Raw genomic sequence first — 19901 nt, 5'->3', positions numbered from 1 at the left:
ACTAAGCACTGCGGGGAAGTCCATCTCAAGCCATACTGCAGCTGGAGCAGAGTAGGCTGTTTTAAGTGATCAGATCTGGGAAGAGGGGTGATTAATCATGCCTTGGCAAAACAAAGAAGTAAACACAGTGGGCTAGTCCCTCACTTAGTATAAATCAGCAAAGCTCCATTGATGACTTGGAGCCTTGCTGACATACACCAGCTGAAGCTCTGGTCTAGTCTTTCTGACCAAAAGCATCATTCGAGATAAAAGGGTGGAAATCCATGCCTAACAGGAAACAACAAGCATCTTAAATTGAGAATTACCAATAATGTAGGTCTGGATTGGGGGGGGATTACAACAATAGTTAAAGTCTTTATAAACTTGAAATAGAAGTTCAGAGTTTGTTCACAAAGGCTTGGATTTTCAGTGGGGTTCATAGAATATCAGGGTTGGAAGGACCCTCAGGAGGTCATCTAGTCCAACCCCCTGCTCAAAGCAGGACCAATGCCCAGACAGACTTTTGCCCCAGATCCCTAAATGGCGCCCTTAAGGATTGAACTCACAACCCTGGGTTTAGCAGGCCAATGCTCAAACCACTCCCCCTGGGTTAGATGCCCAGATCCCACTGGATCCCAGAGAAACTTCCTCTGAGATTGTTAGAGTCTAAATTGATAACCCTGAGTCACCATTTCCTGCAGTAATTAGTCCTGCTATAAATAGGACCTATTTTATCATCACTCAATAATGCATCTCTGTTACAAAATGTGCTCTGGAAATCCGACATTGGGGATTCTCTTTTTATGGACTTTTTCTAATTGCCAACACTCAATTTGAGTACTGGTTTAATTCTCTTGAATTCATGGAAGGAAATAGTTTAGGGTTTGCAGCAGTTACTGCTAATAGTTCTCTGTTTTTTATTTGGTACGTTTTCTTTCTTTAGTACAAATTGCCTGCACGCACTGAAATCAGCTGGAAACCAGATGGAAAAATCTTGGCTCTTGGTAACGAAGATGGGTATGTTTTCTTTAAGGCATAGGTTAATGTTAATGTCATAGAATCATGGAATATCAGGATTGGAAGAGACCTCAGGAGGTCATCTAGTCCAACCCACCTCTCTGATTTATCTCTGACCATCAGCCCTGTCAGTGTATCTGAGGGAGGAGGAATTTCTTGTTTTCATGTCAGTGAAACAGTTAGTTCTACCTAGAACCAGTTATGCTGGAGGCAGGTGTTTCCAGCATGGCACTGCCCATGCATCTCAATCCTGATCGGTAATATTCTCTACCATCCCAGAGCTGGGTCTCTCATGAGCACACACAACCCATCATGCCACAGTGTATGTTGATTTTTACAAGTGACTGATAAGGTTCAGGACGCTTGTTTTCACCTGTGACTTGAGCCAGGTTTATGGAGGTGAAAATCTCATTAATTTCTTGAATCACTCCAACCCACATTCTGCCACATACCCTGTTAATGTGCAGTAACAACAGAATATTCACAGTAGGGATGAAACATAGATCCTTTAGCACATCCCAGTTTTCATTAACCTGTGAGTTTCTCATGTTGTATTTTTTGTTTGTTTTAATTACAGATCAATTGAAATATTTCAAGCTCCTAACTTGAGATTGCTCTGCACCATCCAGCAACATCATAAACTGATTAACGCTATTCGCTGGCATCATGAGCACGGGACCCAGCCAGAGCTGAGCTACATGATAGCATCAGGCTCAATCAATGCCATCATTTATGTGCATAATCTAAAGAGTGTCATAGGTAACTGCCTGGGTTTATACTTTCAGATGTTGCAGGAATGTGATTTTTTTTCCCTCCATTCAGTATTTTCCTTTCCTTACACTCCCTAGGGGGCTCTGCGACTGTGTTTCACTACTTGACTCTGAAGGGAGTTGATTTTGTCCTTTTCCTTTTTAACAATAATTATTTGTTTTGGGGTCCCATTCTCATGTTCGCTTCCCCAGGCAGCAGGGCTTGGGACTGTTGGCAAGGACTGCATGCATAACCCCTGAATGGGGAGAGGCGCCTTGTATCTCATCAGGGATCCCTCCCAGGCCTGCGTAAGGAGCAGAATTGATAGGGAGCTGGCAACAAGGCTCTGATGGGGTGTAGTACACCCTTCTGATTGTAGAGGGAGGGTCACTTGTTTTGGTTCTCTGAAAAAGTTGCCTATTGCTTGTGTCTTGAAATCCACAGGGGGAAAAAAGGTAGAGAAATCTGTGACATATTGAACTGTGAGAAATCTCAGCTTAAAAAGAGCTTACATATTTCACAGTGCTGTTAATTTCCAACATGCACGTGATGCAAGAAAAATTTCAGTTGCAATATGGGGAGAAGTGAATTAGTGTGATTATGGTTTGAATGCAGCCAAGAGAAAGCAACTTTCTTTTGCTTAGTCCTTTGTGCGCATCCTCTCCCAAAACTCTTGACCGAAGCTGCATGGTTGAACATTGTAAGCCAAGCTTTCAGTACACAGGGTTCAGGTGCATGTGCAGTGGTTCACCTACATTTGCACATGCAGTTTTGTCCACTGCTTTGCTCAGACAAAGGAAGCCATGCCCCAGGACTCCTTGCCAGCTGCGAATGTGGCCTGATGTGACAGTTGCCATTCCACTGGAGTGACTTTTCCTCCCAGCCTTACCTGACCTCCAGTGTTTTGCTTTCAGAGAGCTCTTCAAAAACCCCTGTGACGATAACAGAGCCTTTTCGAACTCTGGTGGGGCACACGGCTAAAATCACCAGTCTGTCATGGAGCCCACATCACGAGGGGAGATTAGTATCTGCTTGCTATGATGGCACAGCACAGGTATGGTTGTGGGACCCCTTAATATTACATTTCTTTTGCTTTCAAATCCGCCTTCCTCTGCAATTTTTTTAATACCAAGTTGACAGCAGAGTATTTGGGGATGACTCCTTTGCCAGATAAACTGTGGTATTGCTGAAAACTTCTCTGCGATAGAAATCTGCCGAAAAGGACAGCATGATTTTCCCCTACCTTTCTGTTAGTGCCTGTTTCCAAACAGTAATCACCTTCTGTTTTTGCAGAGTGAGAGATGAAACCATTACTGGGAATCACTGTAAGTCTGGCAACTGGGAATGCAGGAGTCTGCAGGATAAAATTGTAAAGTGATAGACTTCTTGGCTTCCTTAGCAGCACCAGAGATGAATGGTGTGGAGAAAGTGAATAAGGAAATGTTATATGAAGGGATAAATAACACAAGGACCATGGTCACCCAATGAAAAAGTTAATAGGCAGCAGTTTTAAAACAAACATCAGGAAGTACTTCTTAACACAACTCACAGTCAACCTGTGGAACTCATTGCCAGGGGATGTTGTGAAGGTCAAAACTATAACTGGGTTCAAAAAGAATTAGATACCTTCATGGAGGATAGGTCCAGCAATGACTGTTAGCCAAGATATAGTCATGGCTGCAAACCTGTGCTCTGGGTATCTGTAAACTTCTGACTTCCAGAAGCTGGGACTGGATGACAGGGAATGGATCATTTGCTAATTGCCCTTTTCTGTTCATTTCCTCTGAAGTATCTGGCACAAGCAACAGCTGGATACTGGGCTAAATGGACCATTGGTCTGACTCAATCTGGCTATTCTTATGTGTGTGTTTGGTTGGAGGAGAAAATGAAATAGGAAAAGTAGTAAGGACTTCCTGATGATGCCTCTGTCACTGAAATAATTGTGTAGAATGAAAATGCAGAGAACTGCACTCAACATTTTTGGAGGAAGTAGACATCTAGAACTGGTTAGAAATTGATATTGTAAAATTTGTTTTCTTCACAAGTTGGGACAGTCAAAATATCAAAATGTTCCGTGGAGTGAAAATTTCTAAAACTATTGATTGGGAAATGTAGAAACTGGACATTTCAACATTCCAGAATCAGAATATTTTATTTCAGTTTGTTGAACCGAATTGAAACATTTATTTTTGTCTTGAATCAATATTAATCTAGTTCTCACGAGCTGCTGTTGTACCTTTTTGGGAATTGTGGTTCCAGTGCCTCATACACCCAAGCTCCTCTGGGCTGCACTCCCTGGCTGAACTACATCTCCCATGATGCATCATGGCAGTTTGAGCAGAGGGGAGACTGCTGTGGATTGCGTGTTAAATGTCTGATGAAGTTAAACCAAAATGTTTTGATTTGTTCAACCTGACCCCAAATTGAATATTGTGTTTAAATTTTCAAACATTTCTGGCAAAACCTGAATTTTTTTATGGAAAATTTTAACTAAATGGGAACCGTATTTTCCACTAGAAAAAAAATATTCATTGGACAGTTCCCATCCAGCTCTGTAGAAGTTCTGCAGTGGAAGTGCAGAACTTGGCACTATCTTCTTATCGATCAGTACTGCACAACTCACTTATGGGGAAAATATTCACACTACACTGATTCTACAGCAAGAAAATAACCACCACAATTATTAACCACCAAGATTAACTAAACATCTAAGTGCCCATGTGATGAATAAAAAAAAGTTGTTTACAGACATTCCTATTTTAGAGTCAAATATTTGAACATCATCTCCCTTTCACTTACTTGCCAAATTTTGGACCTAAAGAGGAAAGAGAGACAGACGCACACACAACTATCTCTGTTTTAGATACAAGTGATCACATCTCTCAACAGAAGGAAAGCGCAGAATCCTGGCCTGAGAGCAAGGGAATGGGTTTTCAAATAATATATTTGCAACGTCGTCTGATCATCTAGTTGAAGTCTGAGTTTACACTGTGGATAACAGAAGCTTTGATCTTATATTTCAAAACACATCCAGTTTCAAGTCTGCAATGCTTTGCATAGCGTGAGATATCTCTAACAAATAAAGGCCTCTTAATTTGGCATCCGGTCTTCTGAAGGTGGTATCAGTTTTGACACTGAAACTTTTCAGATGAGTGTGTTTTGAATTATTAGACTCAATCACTTAATCCTATTAGAGAACTCCTTAGCTCTAGGGTTATTTATGGGGTCTTTTTCATATCTATTAAGGGATATTCTATTGTACCATGTTTCTGGACAGTGCTTAATAGTTGCTGTGTTTAAAGCCCTGCATTTTAGTAATGGTAAACTGATTCACAGGTTCAGTGCATCGGGATCTTTCATCAGCACTTTTGGATCCTTCAGGATGAAAGATGTTACGTGAATGTACAATTGTTATCAGTAGCAACAAAAGGGAGTATTCAGCATCTCCTTCTGTGTGTTGGGTTTGGGTTAGTGGTTCTTGAAACATTCTAGACTACTTTGGAGACCTTTCAGTGTAAAGCTGCTGGTGATGGGTGAAGATGATGATGCGAAACATTAGAGGAGTATCCGACTTGTTTAGATATTTGGTTTCTCTGAAAAACGGCTTTTGTTTTTAGGTATGGGATGTTCTGAAGGAGGAGCCACTGTGCAATTATCGAGGGCACCGGGGCCGGTTGCTTTGTGTTCAGTGGTCACCAGTGGATCCAGATTCTGTTTATACAGGAGCAGATGACTTTTGTGTTCATAAATGGCTAACCTCAAAGCAGGAGTATACCCGGCCCCCTCAAGGTCAGTATACCTGAGCAGAGGATTCTGTACTGGGCAGGTGAGGGGATAGGAGTAATGAAATAGTGCTAATATTTGTTCTAAATTCAAATTTGCCCTTTAGTTCTTAGGCAGACCCTCAGTGTCCTGGATCAACTGGAGCTGTAGATGGGACCTCAAGCATTATAGTCTAGGAAGTTAAGCCAAAATGGGAGCTCTGCTCTCCAGAGGTGATGTGCTGATATCTAAACAGATTGCTCTTTCTCATAGACATAATTATTGCAATCTTTTCCAGGCAAAAAGAGCACAGACTTGGAGAAAAAAAGGAGCTCTCAACCCAAACCCAAAGCTAAGAAGAAGAAAAAGCCCATGGGGAAGGTCCCAGCAAAGCAGGATGTGAGCGACACAGTGAATGGAGAAGAGGTTGTAGACAATTTGTTACATGAGAATGGGATATCAGACCCTGAGGAAGAAAAGGAAGCGCAGGAGTTCTCTGACAAGGTCTCTCTGGCAGGTAATTACCCGTCCCAACGTTGTCTTAGTTAATGGAAGAGGCTTAGTAGCCTGCAGAGCTAACCTGAGATCATGGTCGTGAGATAGCATGCCCATGGGCCAGATTCTCGGATGTGCCTGGGACAGCTGAAGAAGAGAGGGTGGCTTTGTGCCACATTCGTGCCCCTCTCAAGTGATCCTGGAATCAGCCAGGCTCTGGTTTGTCCCTTGACCAAACTTGGAGCACCTTTTGCAGATTCCCTCTAGATTACTGATTTCAATTAATACTTCAAACTACAAGAAGTTAAACCTACATTGGAAACAAAGATGCTCAACCCATCACTGACACTACATTAAACCTTGACGCTACATCTTTTAATGTCTTGGGCTTGTCCATAGCTTCTTGTTTCTTTCATTCACTTAATCCCACAGTTTCGAAGGAGCTCCCTTTGTGTCCACGTGTTTGTTCTGTGTCTGACCTGCCAAAACCTTTCATGAACCATAAAACCACTTCCGTGAAAAAGGATCACCCTAAAGAGAAACCAGGTTGGTACATTTCATGCACAAGTGTCATGACACAGATTGAGTTTAAGGGACCAGACAGAGCCGCCACACTTTGAGGCTTGTTTCCTGTAAAAGAGCAGCTTCCCATATTAATGTTACATCAGCTAAGCAGTGTCTGGAGCGAGAGCTTTCAGAACTATTTATCATGTTAGTTCAAACTACTTTTGATTTAACTGACCAACCAAGCAGGAGAAATGGCTAAGTTTAGTGTGATATGTGAATGTCTCAGTGCGTACAGCTTCTATCTTCAGTGTAAACCAGGAGGCAGAAAAACATTCGGTTTGTGCATAGTGATCAGTATTCATAAGGCAGAAAGACCCTAAAACAGGTGTCGGGGTCCTTAGGCATAGTTTCTACAGCACCCTCCATTTCCATTTCTTACTCTGTCATGAGTTGGTTTCTTTTGTGGGAGGGAGAGAAATTATTATGGCTAGTGCTGGAACTATGCAACAATGACTAAAATGTGACTAACTTCATTCCAGTCCCTGATGCCTCTGTGAAGAAGAGAAAACCTCGATCTATCCTACCCATCAGCACATCTATGGACCAGAGGTCGAAAGACGAATTGCATCAGGACTGCTTGATGCTGGCTACGTGCCTAAGATCCAAAGGTACAGGAGACGTGCTGCACTGAGAGCTGTACTTCCTCTTCCTGCTCAGCTAGGGCATCCCACCCCACCCCACCCCAAAAGGATTTTGGCCAAGATTTTCACAAATCAGTGTCAAAGATAGGGCTCCTGGATCCATATCAAGGCACCTAAATATGGCTTTCGGAGATGGACTTTAGGCATCGCCTTGTGAAAATCTTGGCTGTTACATAGGAATGGGTGAACAAATCTTGTTTTATCCTTCCCATAATGCTTCATTCTTCTGCCATTGTGGCCATTTTTTTGAGACTGGGGGATTGGAATACCCTTACCAGTACTGGGCACATTCTAATCTGGGGTCTAAACAGTGCAGGTAGGAGAAAACTTTATACCGTAGGCGTGAAAATTCATGACTTTGGCTTTCCCCGTTAGTAGCCTACTCTGTGTTTGTGTTACAGATTTTATTGTTTACAGCAAACTCAAATAGTTATTGATTCATAGCAATGCATGTCAAACACAAGATTATGACTTCATTGCACGAGAAATTGGGCTGTGAGGGAGATGTCTCTGTTCACACAATGATTACTTAGATGAACAGGGCACAAATCAAAATACTAACTGAACTTGGGTTTGGATAAATATTCTTGCTCCACCCTAAAGGTCCTTTAAATCGGATATAGAAGTGGTGAGCATATGAGAACCAATTAGATCTGTTTTGTATACAGGACAGGGATCAGAAGCCATTTGCTATAAGTATTTTTGAAGGTAAAGTGGAGTGTAATTATACAATGGATTTGAAGGTCTCTCTCTCTCTCTCTCTCCCTCCCTCCCTCCCTCCTCACGGATAGGCCTGAATGAGGGTTTGACCCCAGATTCAGGAGATCACGTTCATTTGGGGATGTTTACAGATAGAGCTGCACTGTACAGGATGATGGAGGTGGAAGGTAAGTGGGGTAATGAATGAGGTTTGAATCATGTCTGATTAATTCCATTATGCTCCAGATATGGAGAGTGACATGAATCTTGTTTAATTTGTGAATGTACTGTCCATTAAAACAAGGGTGCAAGAGCACTGGTTGGAGCCAGGTATGGTGCTTGGATGAAGACATTGTGCTTGCTTCTCTGAAATGCAGACTTGCAGCCTCTGTTTTAGCCCTGGGTGAACTCACTTTCCCCTGTGCATTATAGGGCACTATTGGTTCGGTACCAGCATGAGTGCAAGAGGCATGTTTGTTTCAAATAGGAAAAAGCCACTTGGAGAATGGGCACTCGGAGTTGTTTCAGCAGCTCATGTTGTGGAAAGGAGATCTGAAGGGCATCCTCCAGTCAGCTGCTGAGCGGGGAGAGTTGACAGACCAGCTGGTAGCAATGTCACCCATGGGTATGTTTGTTCTTCTAACATGTAAGCAAATGGATTTAGCTCTTAAGGGTATCCTAGTGTTAGTTGTGCAGGACCAGAAGCAGGTCTTGTCTGTAACACTGTGCTAACAATACCTGCATACAAAACAGACAGACAAAACTCCCCATAGACAATCTCTGGGACTGGGGGAGGAGGGAAGGATGCCCAATGAATTCCTTTTGGATTCCCAGACAGGGCAATCATCTACTTCCAAGCACAAAAACAAATTGTCCTCTGACATGTGATGGTCCTTTCAGTCATTTGATTTTTGCTTAAATAAACTTGTAAGAACTGATCCTGGTACCGTCTAGCCCCATGGTCACTTCCAAACCTTTTCCCTGTCCCATTGCTTAGGTGACTCCGTTTAGAATGTTTAAAACATAACGAGCAGAAAAGGGCTATGTGCAGAAGTCGCCGAGTTTAGAAGTCAGTTTTACAGAGAATCCTTCCTAAGTGTAAGTCCTTGTCTTTAGCTGTGCTACCTTCTGTATTGCAGCTGGCTATCAGGCCTGGGTGTGGACGGTAGAAGTTTTCGCGAAACAGCTGTGCTTTCAGGAACAGTATGTCAAGGCTGCCTCCCATCTCCTCTCCATTCACAAAGTGTACGAGGCTGTGGAGCTACTGAAAACGAACCATTTTTACAGGTCACTACACTGGACCATTTTGATTGTTTTTAATGCAAATGGAGAGGTCTGACTGTTGTCAATTTCACTTCTTGGCTCTGATGTACTAGTATGGCACTGTAATATCTGAATCACAGATGTTGCAGGGGACTATTTAAAAGGAACTAGACAACTTAAAAATCAGACTTTTGTCTGAATGTATATAACTACTGCTACAGGTAACTCCTAAGATCACTGTAACTGAAAGAACTTAGAGAAAAGATATATTAATTTCTTTCTTTTGTGAATTTGGCAGTGCTTTGCTTTCAGTCAGTCCCACTTTTTCCTTGTTTCTTGACTGAGAAAACATTTTACAAAATAGAGAAATAGACAAAATCATAATACTTAGTGGGCCAGGGGCCCTGGGCAGGTTTTTCGTCTGTGAAACTACTGTTAACTCATTATTACTTTAGTTTATTGGATTTCAAATTGGTGTTCCTTTTTTAAATTAAATAGGGTGCAGTGAAATAACAATGCATGGAAACATTCTCATTACCATTAGTTATTGTAAACAAGATACATATTTTAAAATAAACTTTCCCTTAGGCATACCGCATTGCAGACCTAGCCGGATGTGTTCACATTTTTTGGTTTCCACAGAAGCATCAGGTATTTGCAGCTACTGGAGGCGGAATCCCATAATTAATTGAACCAATAGCTTGATCCATTGAGAGAATTCTCTCCTACATCTTGGGCCTAAAATACTTGAGCCAGTTTCCTTTTGAAACCCCAGGGAGACTGTGGCTGTGAAAGGAGTGGGCATAAGTGTGTGGTCTTGTATGCAGGTAATATTTTAAACTGGATTTTCTCATAAGAGTTTCTCTTGTTTGCCTCAGGGAAGCGATTGTAATTGCCAAGGCCAGATTGCGTCCAGAAGATCCAGTCCTGAAGGATCTCTACACCTGCTGGGCAGCAATACTGGAAAAAGATGGTCATTATTCCTCAGCAGCCAAATGGTAGGTGCCAGCAAGGAGGGAACAACATTGTCTTACTGGCTAAAAGAGAGAACGTTCCTAGCTCTTCTTGAGAGACTATTCTAAACATAATGGCTGAGATTTTTGAGAAATTGAGTGTTCGTTTTGGTGGCCCCATCTTAAGATTTTCAGAGAGAGGAATGAGAGATAAGGTAGGTGAGGTAATATATTTTATGGGACCAACTTCTGTTGGTGAAAAAGACAGGCTTTTGAGCTCCACGGAGCTCTTCTTCAGGTCAGGGAAAAGTACTGGGAGAGTCACAGCTAAATACAAGGTGGAAGAGATTGTTAAGCATAAGGAGATAACACATGTTGCAAGAGACCATTCGAAATGAAGTAGGCGTTTAACACCTCTGCAGTCATAGGACATAAGTGGGATACAGACTTGTAGCAAGCCATAAATCCAGTGTCTCTGTTGAGGCCAGGATTTCTGGTGACTGTAATTACACGGCCCTGATTACCTTAGTATCTGAGCACTTCAGTCTGTATCTTCACAACACCCCTTTGAGGTAGGAAAGTGCTGTTATCTCCATTTTACAAATGGGGAACTGAGGCATGGAGACTGAGGCCTGCTGTACACTACCGAGTTAGGTCGATGTAAACTCTACACTGCTGAGTTATGCAAACGTCTACACTACAATGTCGCTCCTGAAGTCACCCACTACACTGACTTAATAACTCTACCTCTGTAAGAAGCACAGTGCTTAGGTCAATATAGTTAGGTCAGCGCAATGTCAGTGTAGACACTGCTTTGACTGCTCCTGCAGCCTCTGGTGGCTGACCGCCCAGAGCCCGCGGCTTGGGGCTGGCAGCTCTGGGCAGTCAGTGCCCCTACTGCCTGTTAAATCGGTGGAAGTGCGCCTGGTGAGGATGCATACTACTGACAGAAGGAACATAGGGTAGCCAAGAAAAATCTATTACTGCCGTGGTTGTACGTTGACTTAAGTCGACTTAATTTTGTAGTGTAGACTTGCCTTGAGTGAATTTCATGCAGGATGTCTGGGGTGGAGCAGGGAACTGAACCCAGCTCCCAAGTCCCAAGCAGGCATCCCAACTGTTGGGCCATCCTTCCTCCACCTCAGCTGTATCCAACTTGAGACTCCCACCTGAGGCTCCCAAAGTCACCGATCACTTTTGAAAACTGTGGTCAATCTGTCTGAATAGTTGTACCTCAACCTGCCAACTTTCTCATTTGGTGCCGATGCTGACTTCTGCGTTTAGGTGGTGTTCTGATGTCCATGCTTCATAAAGGATGTTGTGAAAATTGGAAAGGATTCAGAAAAGAGCTACGAGATCAGGAAAAACATGTCTCGTGGCAAAAGACTTCAGAAGCTCAATCTATTTAGTTTATCCAAGAGAGGCTTAAGAGGTGACTTGATATGGCCGACAAGTACCTACGTGAGGAGGAGATTTCTGATACTAGAGGGCTCTTTACGCTAGTACAGGGCCACCCAGAGGATTCCGGGGGCCCGGGGTCTTCGGCGGTGGGGGGCCCTTCCGTTCCGGAACCCGCCGCCGAAGTGCTCCAAAGACCCGCGGCGGGGACCGCCCGCCGCCGAATTACCGCCGAAGCGGGACCCGCTGCTGAAGTGCAGCCCGGTCTTCGGCGATAATTCGGCGGCCGGGGGCTCCCGCCGCGGGTCTTCGGGGCACTTCGGCGGCGGGTCCCGGAACGGAAGGGCCCCCCACCACCGAAGACCGAGCTGAACTTCGGCGGCGGGTCCGTCTTCGGCAGTAATTCGGCGGCGGGCGGTCCTTCCGCCCCGGAGCGGAAGGACCCCCCGCCGGCGAAGACCGGGAGCGGAGAAGCTCCTGCGCCCGGCCCCGCAAGAGTTTTCCGGGCCCCCCGGAGCGAGTGAGGGACCCCGCTCCAGGGGCCCCGAAAAACTCTCGTGGGGGCCCCTGTGGGGCTCGGGGCCTGGGGCAAATTGCCCCTCTTGCCCCCCCCCCCCCCCCCCCGGCGGCCCTGCGCTAGTAGAAAAAGATCTAACAAGATCCAGTGGTCAGAAGCTGAAACTAGACAAATTCAAACTAGAAACAAGGTGCAAATTTTTAACTATGAAGGTAAATAACCATTGAAACAACTTACCAAGGGACTGGATTCTCCGTCACTTGAAGTCTTTAAATCAAAATGGAATGTCTTTTGAAAAGATACGGTACAGCTTAAATAGGAATGGGCAGGTATAACTTTCCTCCCCCAGAATCTCTTCTTTCCTATGCCTGGTGTGCATGCTATCAGTCATTTCACTTCAAAGTATGCAGCGAGATCTGCAGGTGATGTGACTGCAGGTTTTCCCCTTGGAGTCCTGCACCAGATCAGTTGCCACCTGTTTGCCGTAGATCTTTTGAAAAGGGAAGATGAGAACAGCTCTCAGAATGAAGAACTGGGGGAGAGAGAGAGACTACTCCTACAGCACAGGTTGTGGCTGCTGCAATATGTAGTAGGAAAATGACATCTTAATACTAACCTGCTACTAATTAGTTTTCATCTCTCTCTTTAGTTACCTGGGGGCTGCCTCTCCCTATGATGCAGTTAAAGTGCTGGCAAAAAAAGGGGATGTGGCATCCCTTAAAACGGCTGCAGAGCTGGCTCAAATAGTTGGAGAGAAGGATCTGGCGACGACGTTTTCTTTCCGATGTGCTCAGGAGCTGCTATCGGCCAGGAATTGGGTGGGGGCACAGGAGGTCCTTCAGCAGCAGGAAAGCTTATTGGTGAGTGTGCTTCCCCCTATAGCAGGGGTGGCCAACCTGAGCCGGAGAAGGAGCCAGAACTTACCAATGTACATTGCCAAAGGGCCACAGTAATACGTCAGCAGCTTCCCATCAGCTCCCACCCCCACTCCCAACTGCTCCCACCCACCGGCAGCCCCACTGATCAGCGCTTCCCCCTCCCTCCCTGCATCTCCCGATCGGCTGTTTCGTGGTGTGCAGGAGGCTCTGGGGGGGAGCGAGGGCACGGGAAGGGGTGGAGTGGGGGCAGGGCCTGGGGCAGAGCAGTGAGCACCCCCCAGCACATTGGAAAGTTGGCGCCGGTAACTCCAGCCCCGGAGTTGGTGCCTATATTAACTTCTGAAGAGCCACATGTGGCTCCGGAGCCACAGGTTGGCCACCCCTGGCCTATAGCAACAGGTTCCTTCCAGATACAGACCCACTTAGCAACCACTTGCCTTGCATTAGAACAGCCTCCAGATATTGCAGTGATCCCTTTGGGGTTCTTCCTGACTGAAAGGTTTTGCCCGAGGTTTATTTCTAAAGCACCGTGTGTGTGTGATACTTTGCAGACATAAGCAAAGGGTCCCTGTCCTGGGTGGCTTGCAATCTAAGATGGATAGGTATGAGGGAGGATATCCTAACATGGAGGAGTGGAAGGGGACCTAAGCAGAGGTCAGCAGTGGAAAGCATAAGTAGCTTAGTATCTTCCTAAAAGATACCCACTAGCTCAGCCAAGCCTTAATATTGCAATTAGTGGGTGAAATTCTCTGGCCTGAGTTCTGGAGGAGGGCCGACTAGATAATCATAAGGGTCCCCTTCTGGCCTATAAATATCATTCCACAGTAGCGATGCCTGGAGCATGGAGCTTGTAAAACAAGATTTCACTGAACTTACTTGCCAGGGGGGTTTATTCAATCTGCTGTCATATCGTTGAAGGTTTCTCTTTATCCTCCGATTTAGCAACAGTTCAGCGCATTCTTCCATTTCGCTTGCAGGGACAAAGACTAGTTTTCTGCCTTAATGAATTGCTGTGCAAATGCCTTAGCGAAAGGAACCCAAGTGAACGGAAAAGCTGCTCCCTGCCCTGTTACCACAGCTGGGTTGTGAGGAACCAGGGCTCTTTCCTGGAGATGGTGAGCGAGGTGTGGCGGAGCGTGTTCGGTGTGAATACCACTGAACAAGCCAAGACTGTATTTGAGCAGCTGCACAGTATTGAGTATCCTCCTGCCACCAGCAACACACATCCCAAACAGGTAATTTATCTAGAATCTGTGCGTACTAGCACTTGCGCCTCTGAAAGTGGGGACAGGGTGAGGTAATAGACTAGAACCTTGATTTTACAAATGCCGATCTTACGATCAAGCAGTTATACGAACCATTTTTCCCAAGGTGGGGAGGGAGGGAGGGAGGGAAGAATCACATAAAGAAAATGATGTCTGTGAAGAACAAGTCTTCCCATTCCGGTGCCTTCATTGCAGTGGTGTGAAGGGCGAGAAGAAAGTGAGGCAGTGCCCCGTCCCGTACTGCACCTTATGCAACAGACGTACAGTGATTTTGAGATGTTCCATTTAATAATTTTTTGATTTTTATGAACTCCTCAATCTCCAGTAGGGAGAATAGGGGTTCTACTGTAATGCAAACGCAACTTTAACTATAGGACTGGGGTCACAACAGCACTAACCATTCACTGTGTGGCAGACTGGATTAGCTCCCACGACCAGGTTGATGGTTCAAGACTGTGTATAAATAGATGCTAGGAGGGGAAGAGTGCTCTTAGGGCTTGTCTACATTACCCGCAAGATTGTAAGTGAAGTTGCGTAACTTAGATTGATCTGCACCCTCTTCCTCCCCCAGTGTAGACCAGACCTTAGCGTTGAAGTACTAGATTGGGACCCAGGAGATCTCAGTTCAGTGTCCAGCTCTGCTCCAAACTCCCTGTGTGACTTTGGAGGAGTTACTTAACCTTTCTATGGTCCTGTTTCCTCAGCTGTCGAAAGGGTGCATGCTTGCCATTGTAAAGCCCATAGTCCTACTTGCTGCTCTAAAGTGCTTTGACCTCTTCAGCTGAAAGAGGATCTGTACGTTGTAGCAGAATTAAGTGGGGCATACGTTAAGGTTGGCTGGGGTTAAGTGATGTTTTGGGGGACTCTTCTGGGTTCCTTTTGCAATGAAAACAACCTGTAAGCCTTGCATATGGCTGCACTTCTGTTATCCTGAAGACTCCTTCGTGGCTTGCAACAAAACTCTTAACAAGGACTCTGCTGCTTTCTCTAGCTCCTGTTCCATCTCTCCCACGATCTGACCCTAGCAGTGCTGAGCCATGAGACAGCTGCATGGGATGAGGCAGTGAAGGCTATTCTTGGAGCTGTGACCCGCAGCTATGATGCCGGGAACTTTATTCTTATGCAAGAAATCTGCAATCTCCTCCTTCCCAAAGGTAAAGCTGCTCCTTCAGTTTGCTGGCATTGTGAGCAGCTCTTCAGTGTGGGATCTCCATAAACGCCAGTCCCCTCAGTGGGCTTTGCTAGGTCTTAGTAGAACTCAAAAGAAGGAGACATTCCCATCAGCACATCCACACTCACACTAGTTAGGCTAGAACATTGTGAAAGGGCGATCAACTCTCTAGCTTCAAGATGTAAACCAGGGGTCAGCAACCTTTTGGAAGTGCTGTGCCGAGTCTTCATTTATTCACTCTAATTTAAGGTTTCACGTGCCAGTAATACATTTTAACATTTTTAGAAGGTCTCTTTCTATACGTCTATAATATATAACTAAACTATTGTTGTATGTAAAGTAAATAAGGTTTTTAAAATGTTTAAGATGATTCATTTAAAACTAAATTAAAATGCAGAGCCCCCTGGACCAGTGGCCAGGACCCGGGCAGTGTGAGTGCCACTGAAAATTCGGCACCCGTGCCATAGGTTGCCTACCCCTGATGTAAAACAACCACTAACTGCCTGGGGTTAGGAAGAAATTTTCTCTATAACCCGGTTATTCCATAATTGTCCTCTGCAGGGTTACTTACATCTTCCTCTGAAGCATCTGGTATTGCCGGAGTCAGAATACTGGCTAAATGGACACTGGGGGTGATCCGCTCTAGCAATGCCTATTGTATAATTTAGCCTCCAAAACATTGGAATTTGTGGGGGTCTCTGTAAATGTTAGGAAACTGTCCCTATCTGCTCACTGCACTTCAAAGCTAACTCCACAGTGACTCTGGGCCCCCTGTGTAGCTTTGCAAAATATGGGCATTGGGCAGTTCTGTGTATAGTTTTGGAGAAACCCTTTTAACACAGCTCTTTTCCAATCCCCTTTCAGGCTGTGATCACCTGAGAGACCATCTGGACAGCACAAACACTCAGAGCATGGCGGCTTACAGAAGTTTAGAGGGCTTTGTGGCTTATGGGCTGCTGTATGATCTATGGTGGAACCTACCCAAGGATTCCCTTGTCTCAGTACAGGCTGTGCTCGATTCTGTGCCATGTCCTAGTAAGCAGACAGCTGTTAACCAGAGCTACCTTACAGCTGTCTCTTCCCCTGAAGAAACTACTAATCAAACTGAGATGGAAAACCTACCCAGCGCAGACCATAACAACAGGACAGAAAGAATCAGAACAGCTAGCTTAAGCGATTTGGGAGAGAGGCAGTTGAAATTGAATGGCTATAAAATGCTCCTTTCTGAAGTGCATGCTGCTTTGCAGAGCACCCAGAAGGATGTATCTGAGGTCCAGCAGACATTGGCAAACATGATCCGCCAGCACCAGCGGAACAACCTCCAGGAAAGCATAAAAGACGGCGCGCAGGAAAGCAAGATGCATGTGAGCTCCGAGATCGAATCAGATGGGCTGGTGCCCCCAAGCAGCCAGAGCCAGTGGTAGGTTTCAAAACAGCGAGGTGCTGAGTGAAATCAGATTCTGCTTTCTCAGTTTGCAGTTGCTCTGGCCTCCAGCTTAATTCACTCACTGTAGCAGTCCTGAGAAACTAAAATCACCTGAAGCTGTTCACAGGCCATTTCAAAAACTTGAACAAATGAGAATTCACGTCCGATGGCAAAGGATTGTCGGAGAGCTCTGAACTGAACTGCCACACTCCTAAGCTTAATGAGTAAATGCCCTTAAAATACAAAATGCCTTAATGCTGCCTAGCTTAAGCAATGCATGAGAATGGAAAGGGCATGCTAGATGGAAGAATTTCTGTGTCTCCATTGGTGCATGATTTGTTTGGCCTGTGTCATTCAAGAGTTGTACGTGGCCATGTTTGGTTTAGTTCACCCGTCTCCCCTGCTTTGAAGGTGGAGACAGTGCACTTAGGTAAAGCAGTTATTGTAACATATGTTATATTCTCTTGACAGTAAAGAAGCAGCAAAGGAACCAGTTTCCCTGCCTGAGCTGATGAAACAGCTTACAGAGGCAAACCAGAAATTAGCAGAATTTCCAGAGAGTTTAAAGGTAAGGTTTAAAATGGGAAAATACAGGTCAATAAGATGACAATCTTTGGTGCTTGCTAATAAGGTAGTTTCTTGGCACTTCAAGTGCTATGCTACTATTGCGCTCTCCAGTTCTGCAAGTTAATGGCCTCTGACTTCTGTGCACCAGGGAAGCAGCAGTCTAGATTTAGGTTTGCTCAAGTGTTTCATCTCTACACTATCTCAGTATCCTGTCTTTGCCAGTGGCCGGTGCCCGATGTTTCAGAGGGAATGAACAGAACAGGGTAATTATTAAGTGATCCATCCCCTGTTGTCCAGCCCCAGCTTCTGGCAGTCAGAGGTTTAGGGACAACCAAAGCATGGGGGGGTTGTGTCCCTGACCATGTTGGCTAATAGTTCTTGATGGGCCGATCCTCCACAAACGTTTGTTGTTTTTTTTCCTTTTGAACCCAGTTATACTTCTGGCCTTCACAACATCCCCTGGCAATGTGTTCCATGGGTTGACTGGGCGCTGTGTGAAAAAGTATTTCCTTTTGTTTGTTTTAAAGCTGCTGCCTATTGACTTCATTGGGTGACTCCTAGTTCTTGTGTTATGTGAAAGAGTAAACAACACTTACTTTCTCCACAGCATTCATAATTTTAAGACCTCTATCATATCCCCCCATATTTGTCTCTTTTACTAAGATGAACAGTCCTAGTCTTTTTAATCTCTCCTCACATGGAAGCTGTTCCATACCCCTAATCTTTTTTGTTGCCCTTCTCTGTACTTTTCCCAGTTCTAATGTATCTATTTTCAAATGGGGCGATCAGAACCACATGCAGTATTCACAGTGTGGATGTACCATGAATTTATGTGGAGGCATTATGATGTTTTTTGTCTTATCATCTATCCCCTTCCTAGTGGTTCCTAACATTCCATTAGCTTTTTTGACTGTCACTGCACATTGAACAGATGGTTTCAGAGAACTATCCCTAATGAGTCCAAGATCTTCGTCTTGAGTGGTAACAGCTAAAGTACACATCATTGTTTTGTATGTATAGTTGGGATTATGTTTTCCAATGTGCATTACTTTGCATTTAGCAACACTGAATTTCATTTGCTGTTTTGTGAGATCCCTTTTTAAGTCTTTGCAGTCAGCTTTGGACTTAACTATCTTGAGTAATTTTGTTTCATCTGCAAACTTTGCTACTTCACTGTTTACCCCTTTTTCCAGACCATTTCTGAGTATGCTGGACAGCACTGGTCCCGGTTCAGATCCTTTACAGACCCTACTGTTTACCTCTCTCCACTGTGAGAACTGATAAACAATGGGTAGGAATAAATTATCTTTTTAACCACTTTCTGATCCACTGAGAGGACCTTCCTCTCATCCCATGACTGCTTATTTTGCTTAAGAGCCTTTAGTGACGGATCTTGTCAAAGGCTTTTTGAAAGTCCAGGTACACTATATCTACTGGGTCACATTTGTCCATGTTTGTTGACACCCTCAAAGAATTCTAATAGACTAATGAGGCATGATTTCCCTTTACAAAAGCCGTGTTGATACTGTGTTCATGTAGGTGTCTGATAATTCTGTTCTCTTCTGTAGTTTCAACCAGTTTGCCTGGTACTGAAGTTGGGCTTACCGGCCTGTGATTGCCTTTTTTAAAAATCAGCGCTACAATTAGCTATCTGCCAGTCACCTGGCACAGAGGCTGATTTAAGCTATGCTCTTACTATTCAACCAAGGTATTTCTACCCATAGAGATTCTATGGTACTGCTTGATTCATTTAAGATTTTTACTATATTTGACTCTTTCACAGATAGTGCCACTTCCCCATGAGCACAACCTACTCTCATTCCTGTATATTTGGTACCCTGGTATTACCATGTCTATTAATCATCATCATTCTACCACGTTTCTGTGATGCCTATTATATTAATATCTTCATTTAATACAAGATCTTGAGTTCATCCATCTTTGTATTTAGATGTCTTGCATTTGTAGACAAGCACTTATAAAATTTGTCAATAGTCTGATGTAATTGAATGGAACTCTTTCATTTCACTGTTCCTCTTAGTTCCTACCTGTACTTTTATCAGCTTCTATCCTCTCTGGTTTTGTAGGATATAAAGTATCCTCCTTAATAAATCCTCCCCTAAGGGATGTGTCTGTCTTCCACACCTGTGAGCTTTTCCCTACTCTTTAGTTTAAAAATCCTCTGACCTTTTTAATTTTACATGCCAGCACTCTCATTCTGTTTTGGTTTAGGTGGAGCCCATGCTTTCCATCTAGACTCCTCCGTTCCCAATAAACCTAAATCCCTCTTCCGAACACCATCATCTCATCCATGCCCTGAAACCCTGCAGTTCTGCCTATCTAACTGGCCCCACACATGGAACTGGAAGCATTTCAGAGAATGCTACCATGGACATCCTAGTCTTCAATCTCTTACCTAACAGCGGCCTTGAGGACCTCTCTCTCCAAACTTTGCCCGATGTCACTGGTTCCTACAAGTATCTTGACCAGTGGCTGCTCCCCAGCACTACGCACGTCTGTATAGATGTCTCAAGAGGTCTGCAGCTTTGCACC

At 44.5% G+C, this 19901-nt stretch overlaps 1 protein-coding gene across 2 annotated transcripts in view; it reads left to right on the top strand.

Moving 5' to 3' along the window:
- The window catches only part of GEMIN5 (gem nuclear organelle associated protein 5), a 31537-nt gene that overhangs the window by 10553 nt on the left and 1083 nt on the right, over positions 1-19901 (top strand). For both annotated transcript variants that reach the window (XM_045026700.1, XM_045026699.1), the window contains exons 12-27: positions 923-996; positions 1574-1755; positions 2661-2800; positions 5364-5535; positions 5807-6025; positions 6436-6549; positions 7050-7178; positions 8003-8098; positions 8398-8535; positions 9050-9197; positions 10052-10171; positions 12691-12901; positions 13897-14154; positions 15176-15338; positions 16220-16775; positions 17253-17349. In XM_045026700.1, coding sequence (XP_044882635.1) covers positions 923-996; positions 1574-1755; positions 2661-2800; positions 5364-5535; positions 5807-6025; positions 6436-6549; positions 7050-7178; positions 8003-8098; positions 8398-8535; positions 9050-9197; positions 10052-10171; positions 12691-12901; positions 13897-14154; positions 15176-15338; positions 16220-16775; positions 17253-17349 — 2817 coding nt within the window. The remainder of the gene's footprint in view (positions 1-922; positions 997-1573; positions 1756-2660; positions 2801-5363; positions 5536-5806; positions 6026-6435; positions 6550-7049; positions 7179-8002; positions 8099-8397; positions 8536-9049; positions 9198-10051; positions 10172-12690; positions 12902-13896; positions 14155-15175; positions 15339-16219; positions 16776-17252; positions 17350-19901) is intronic.

Source organism: Mauremys mutica, chromosome 8 (assembly GCF_020497125.1).
Source record: "Mauremys mutica isolate MM-2020 ecotype Southern chromosome 8, ASM2049712v1, whole genome shotgun sequence".
Taxonomy (NCBI): domain Eukaryota; kingdom Metazoa; phylum Chordata; order Testudines; family Geoemydidae; genus Mauremys; species Mauremys mutica.
Note: the sequence above shows the minus strand (reverse complement) of the source record. Positions and strands in the feature narration are given on the sequence as shown.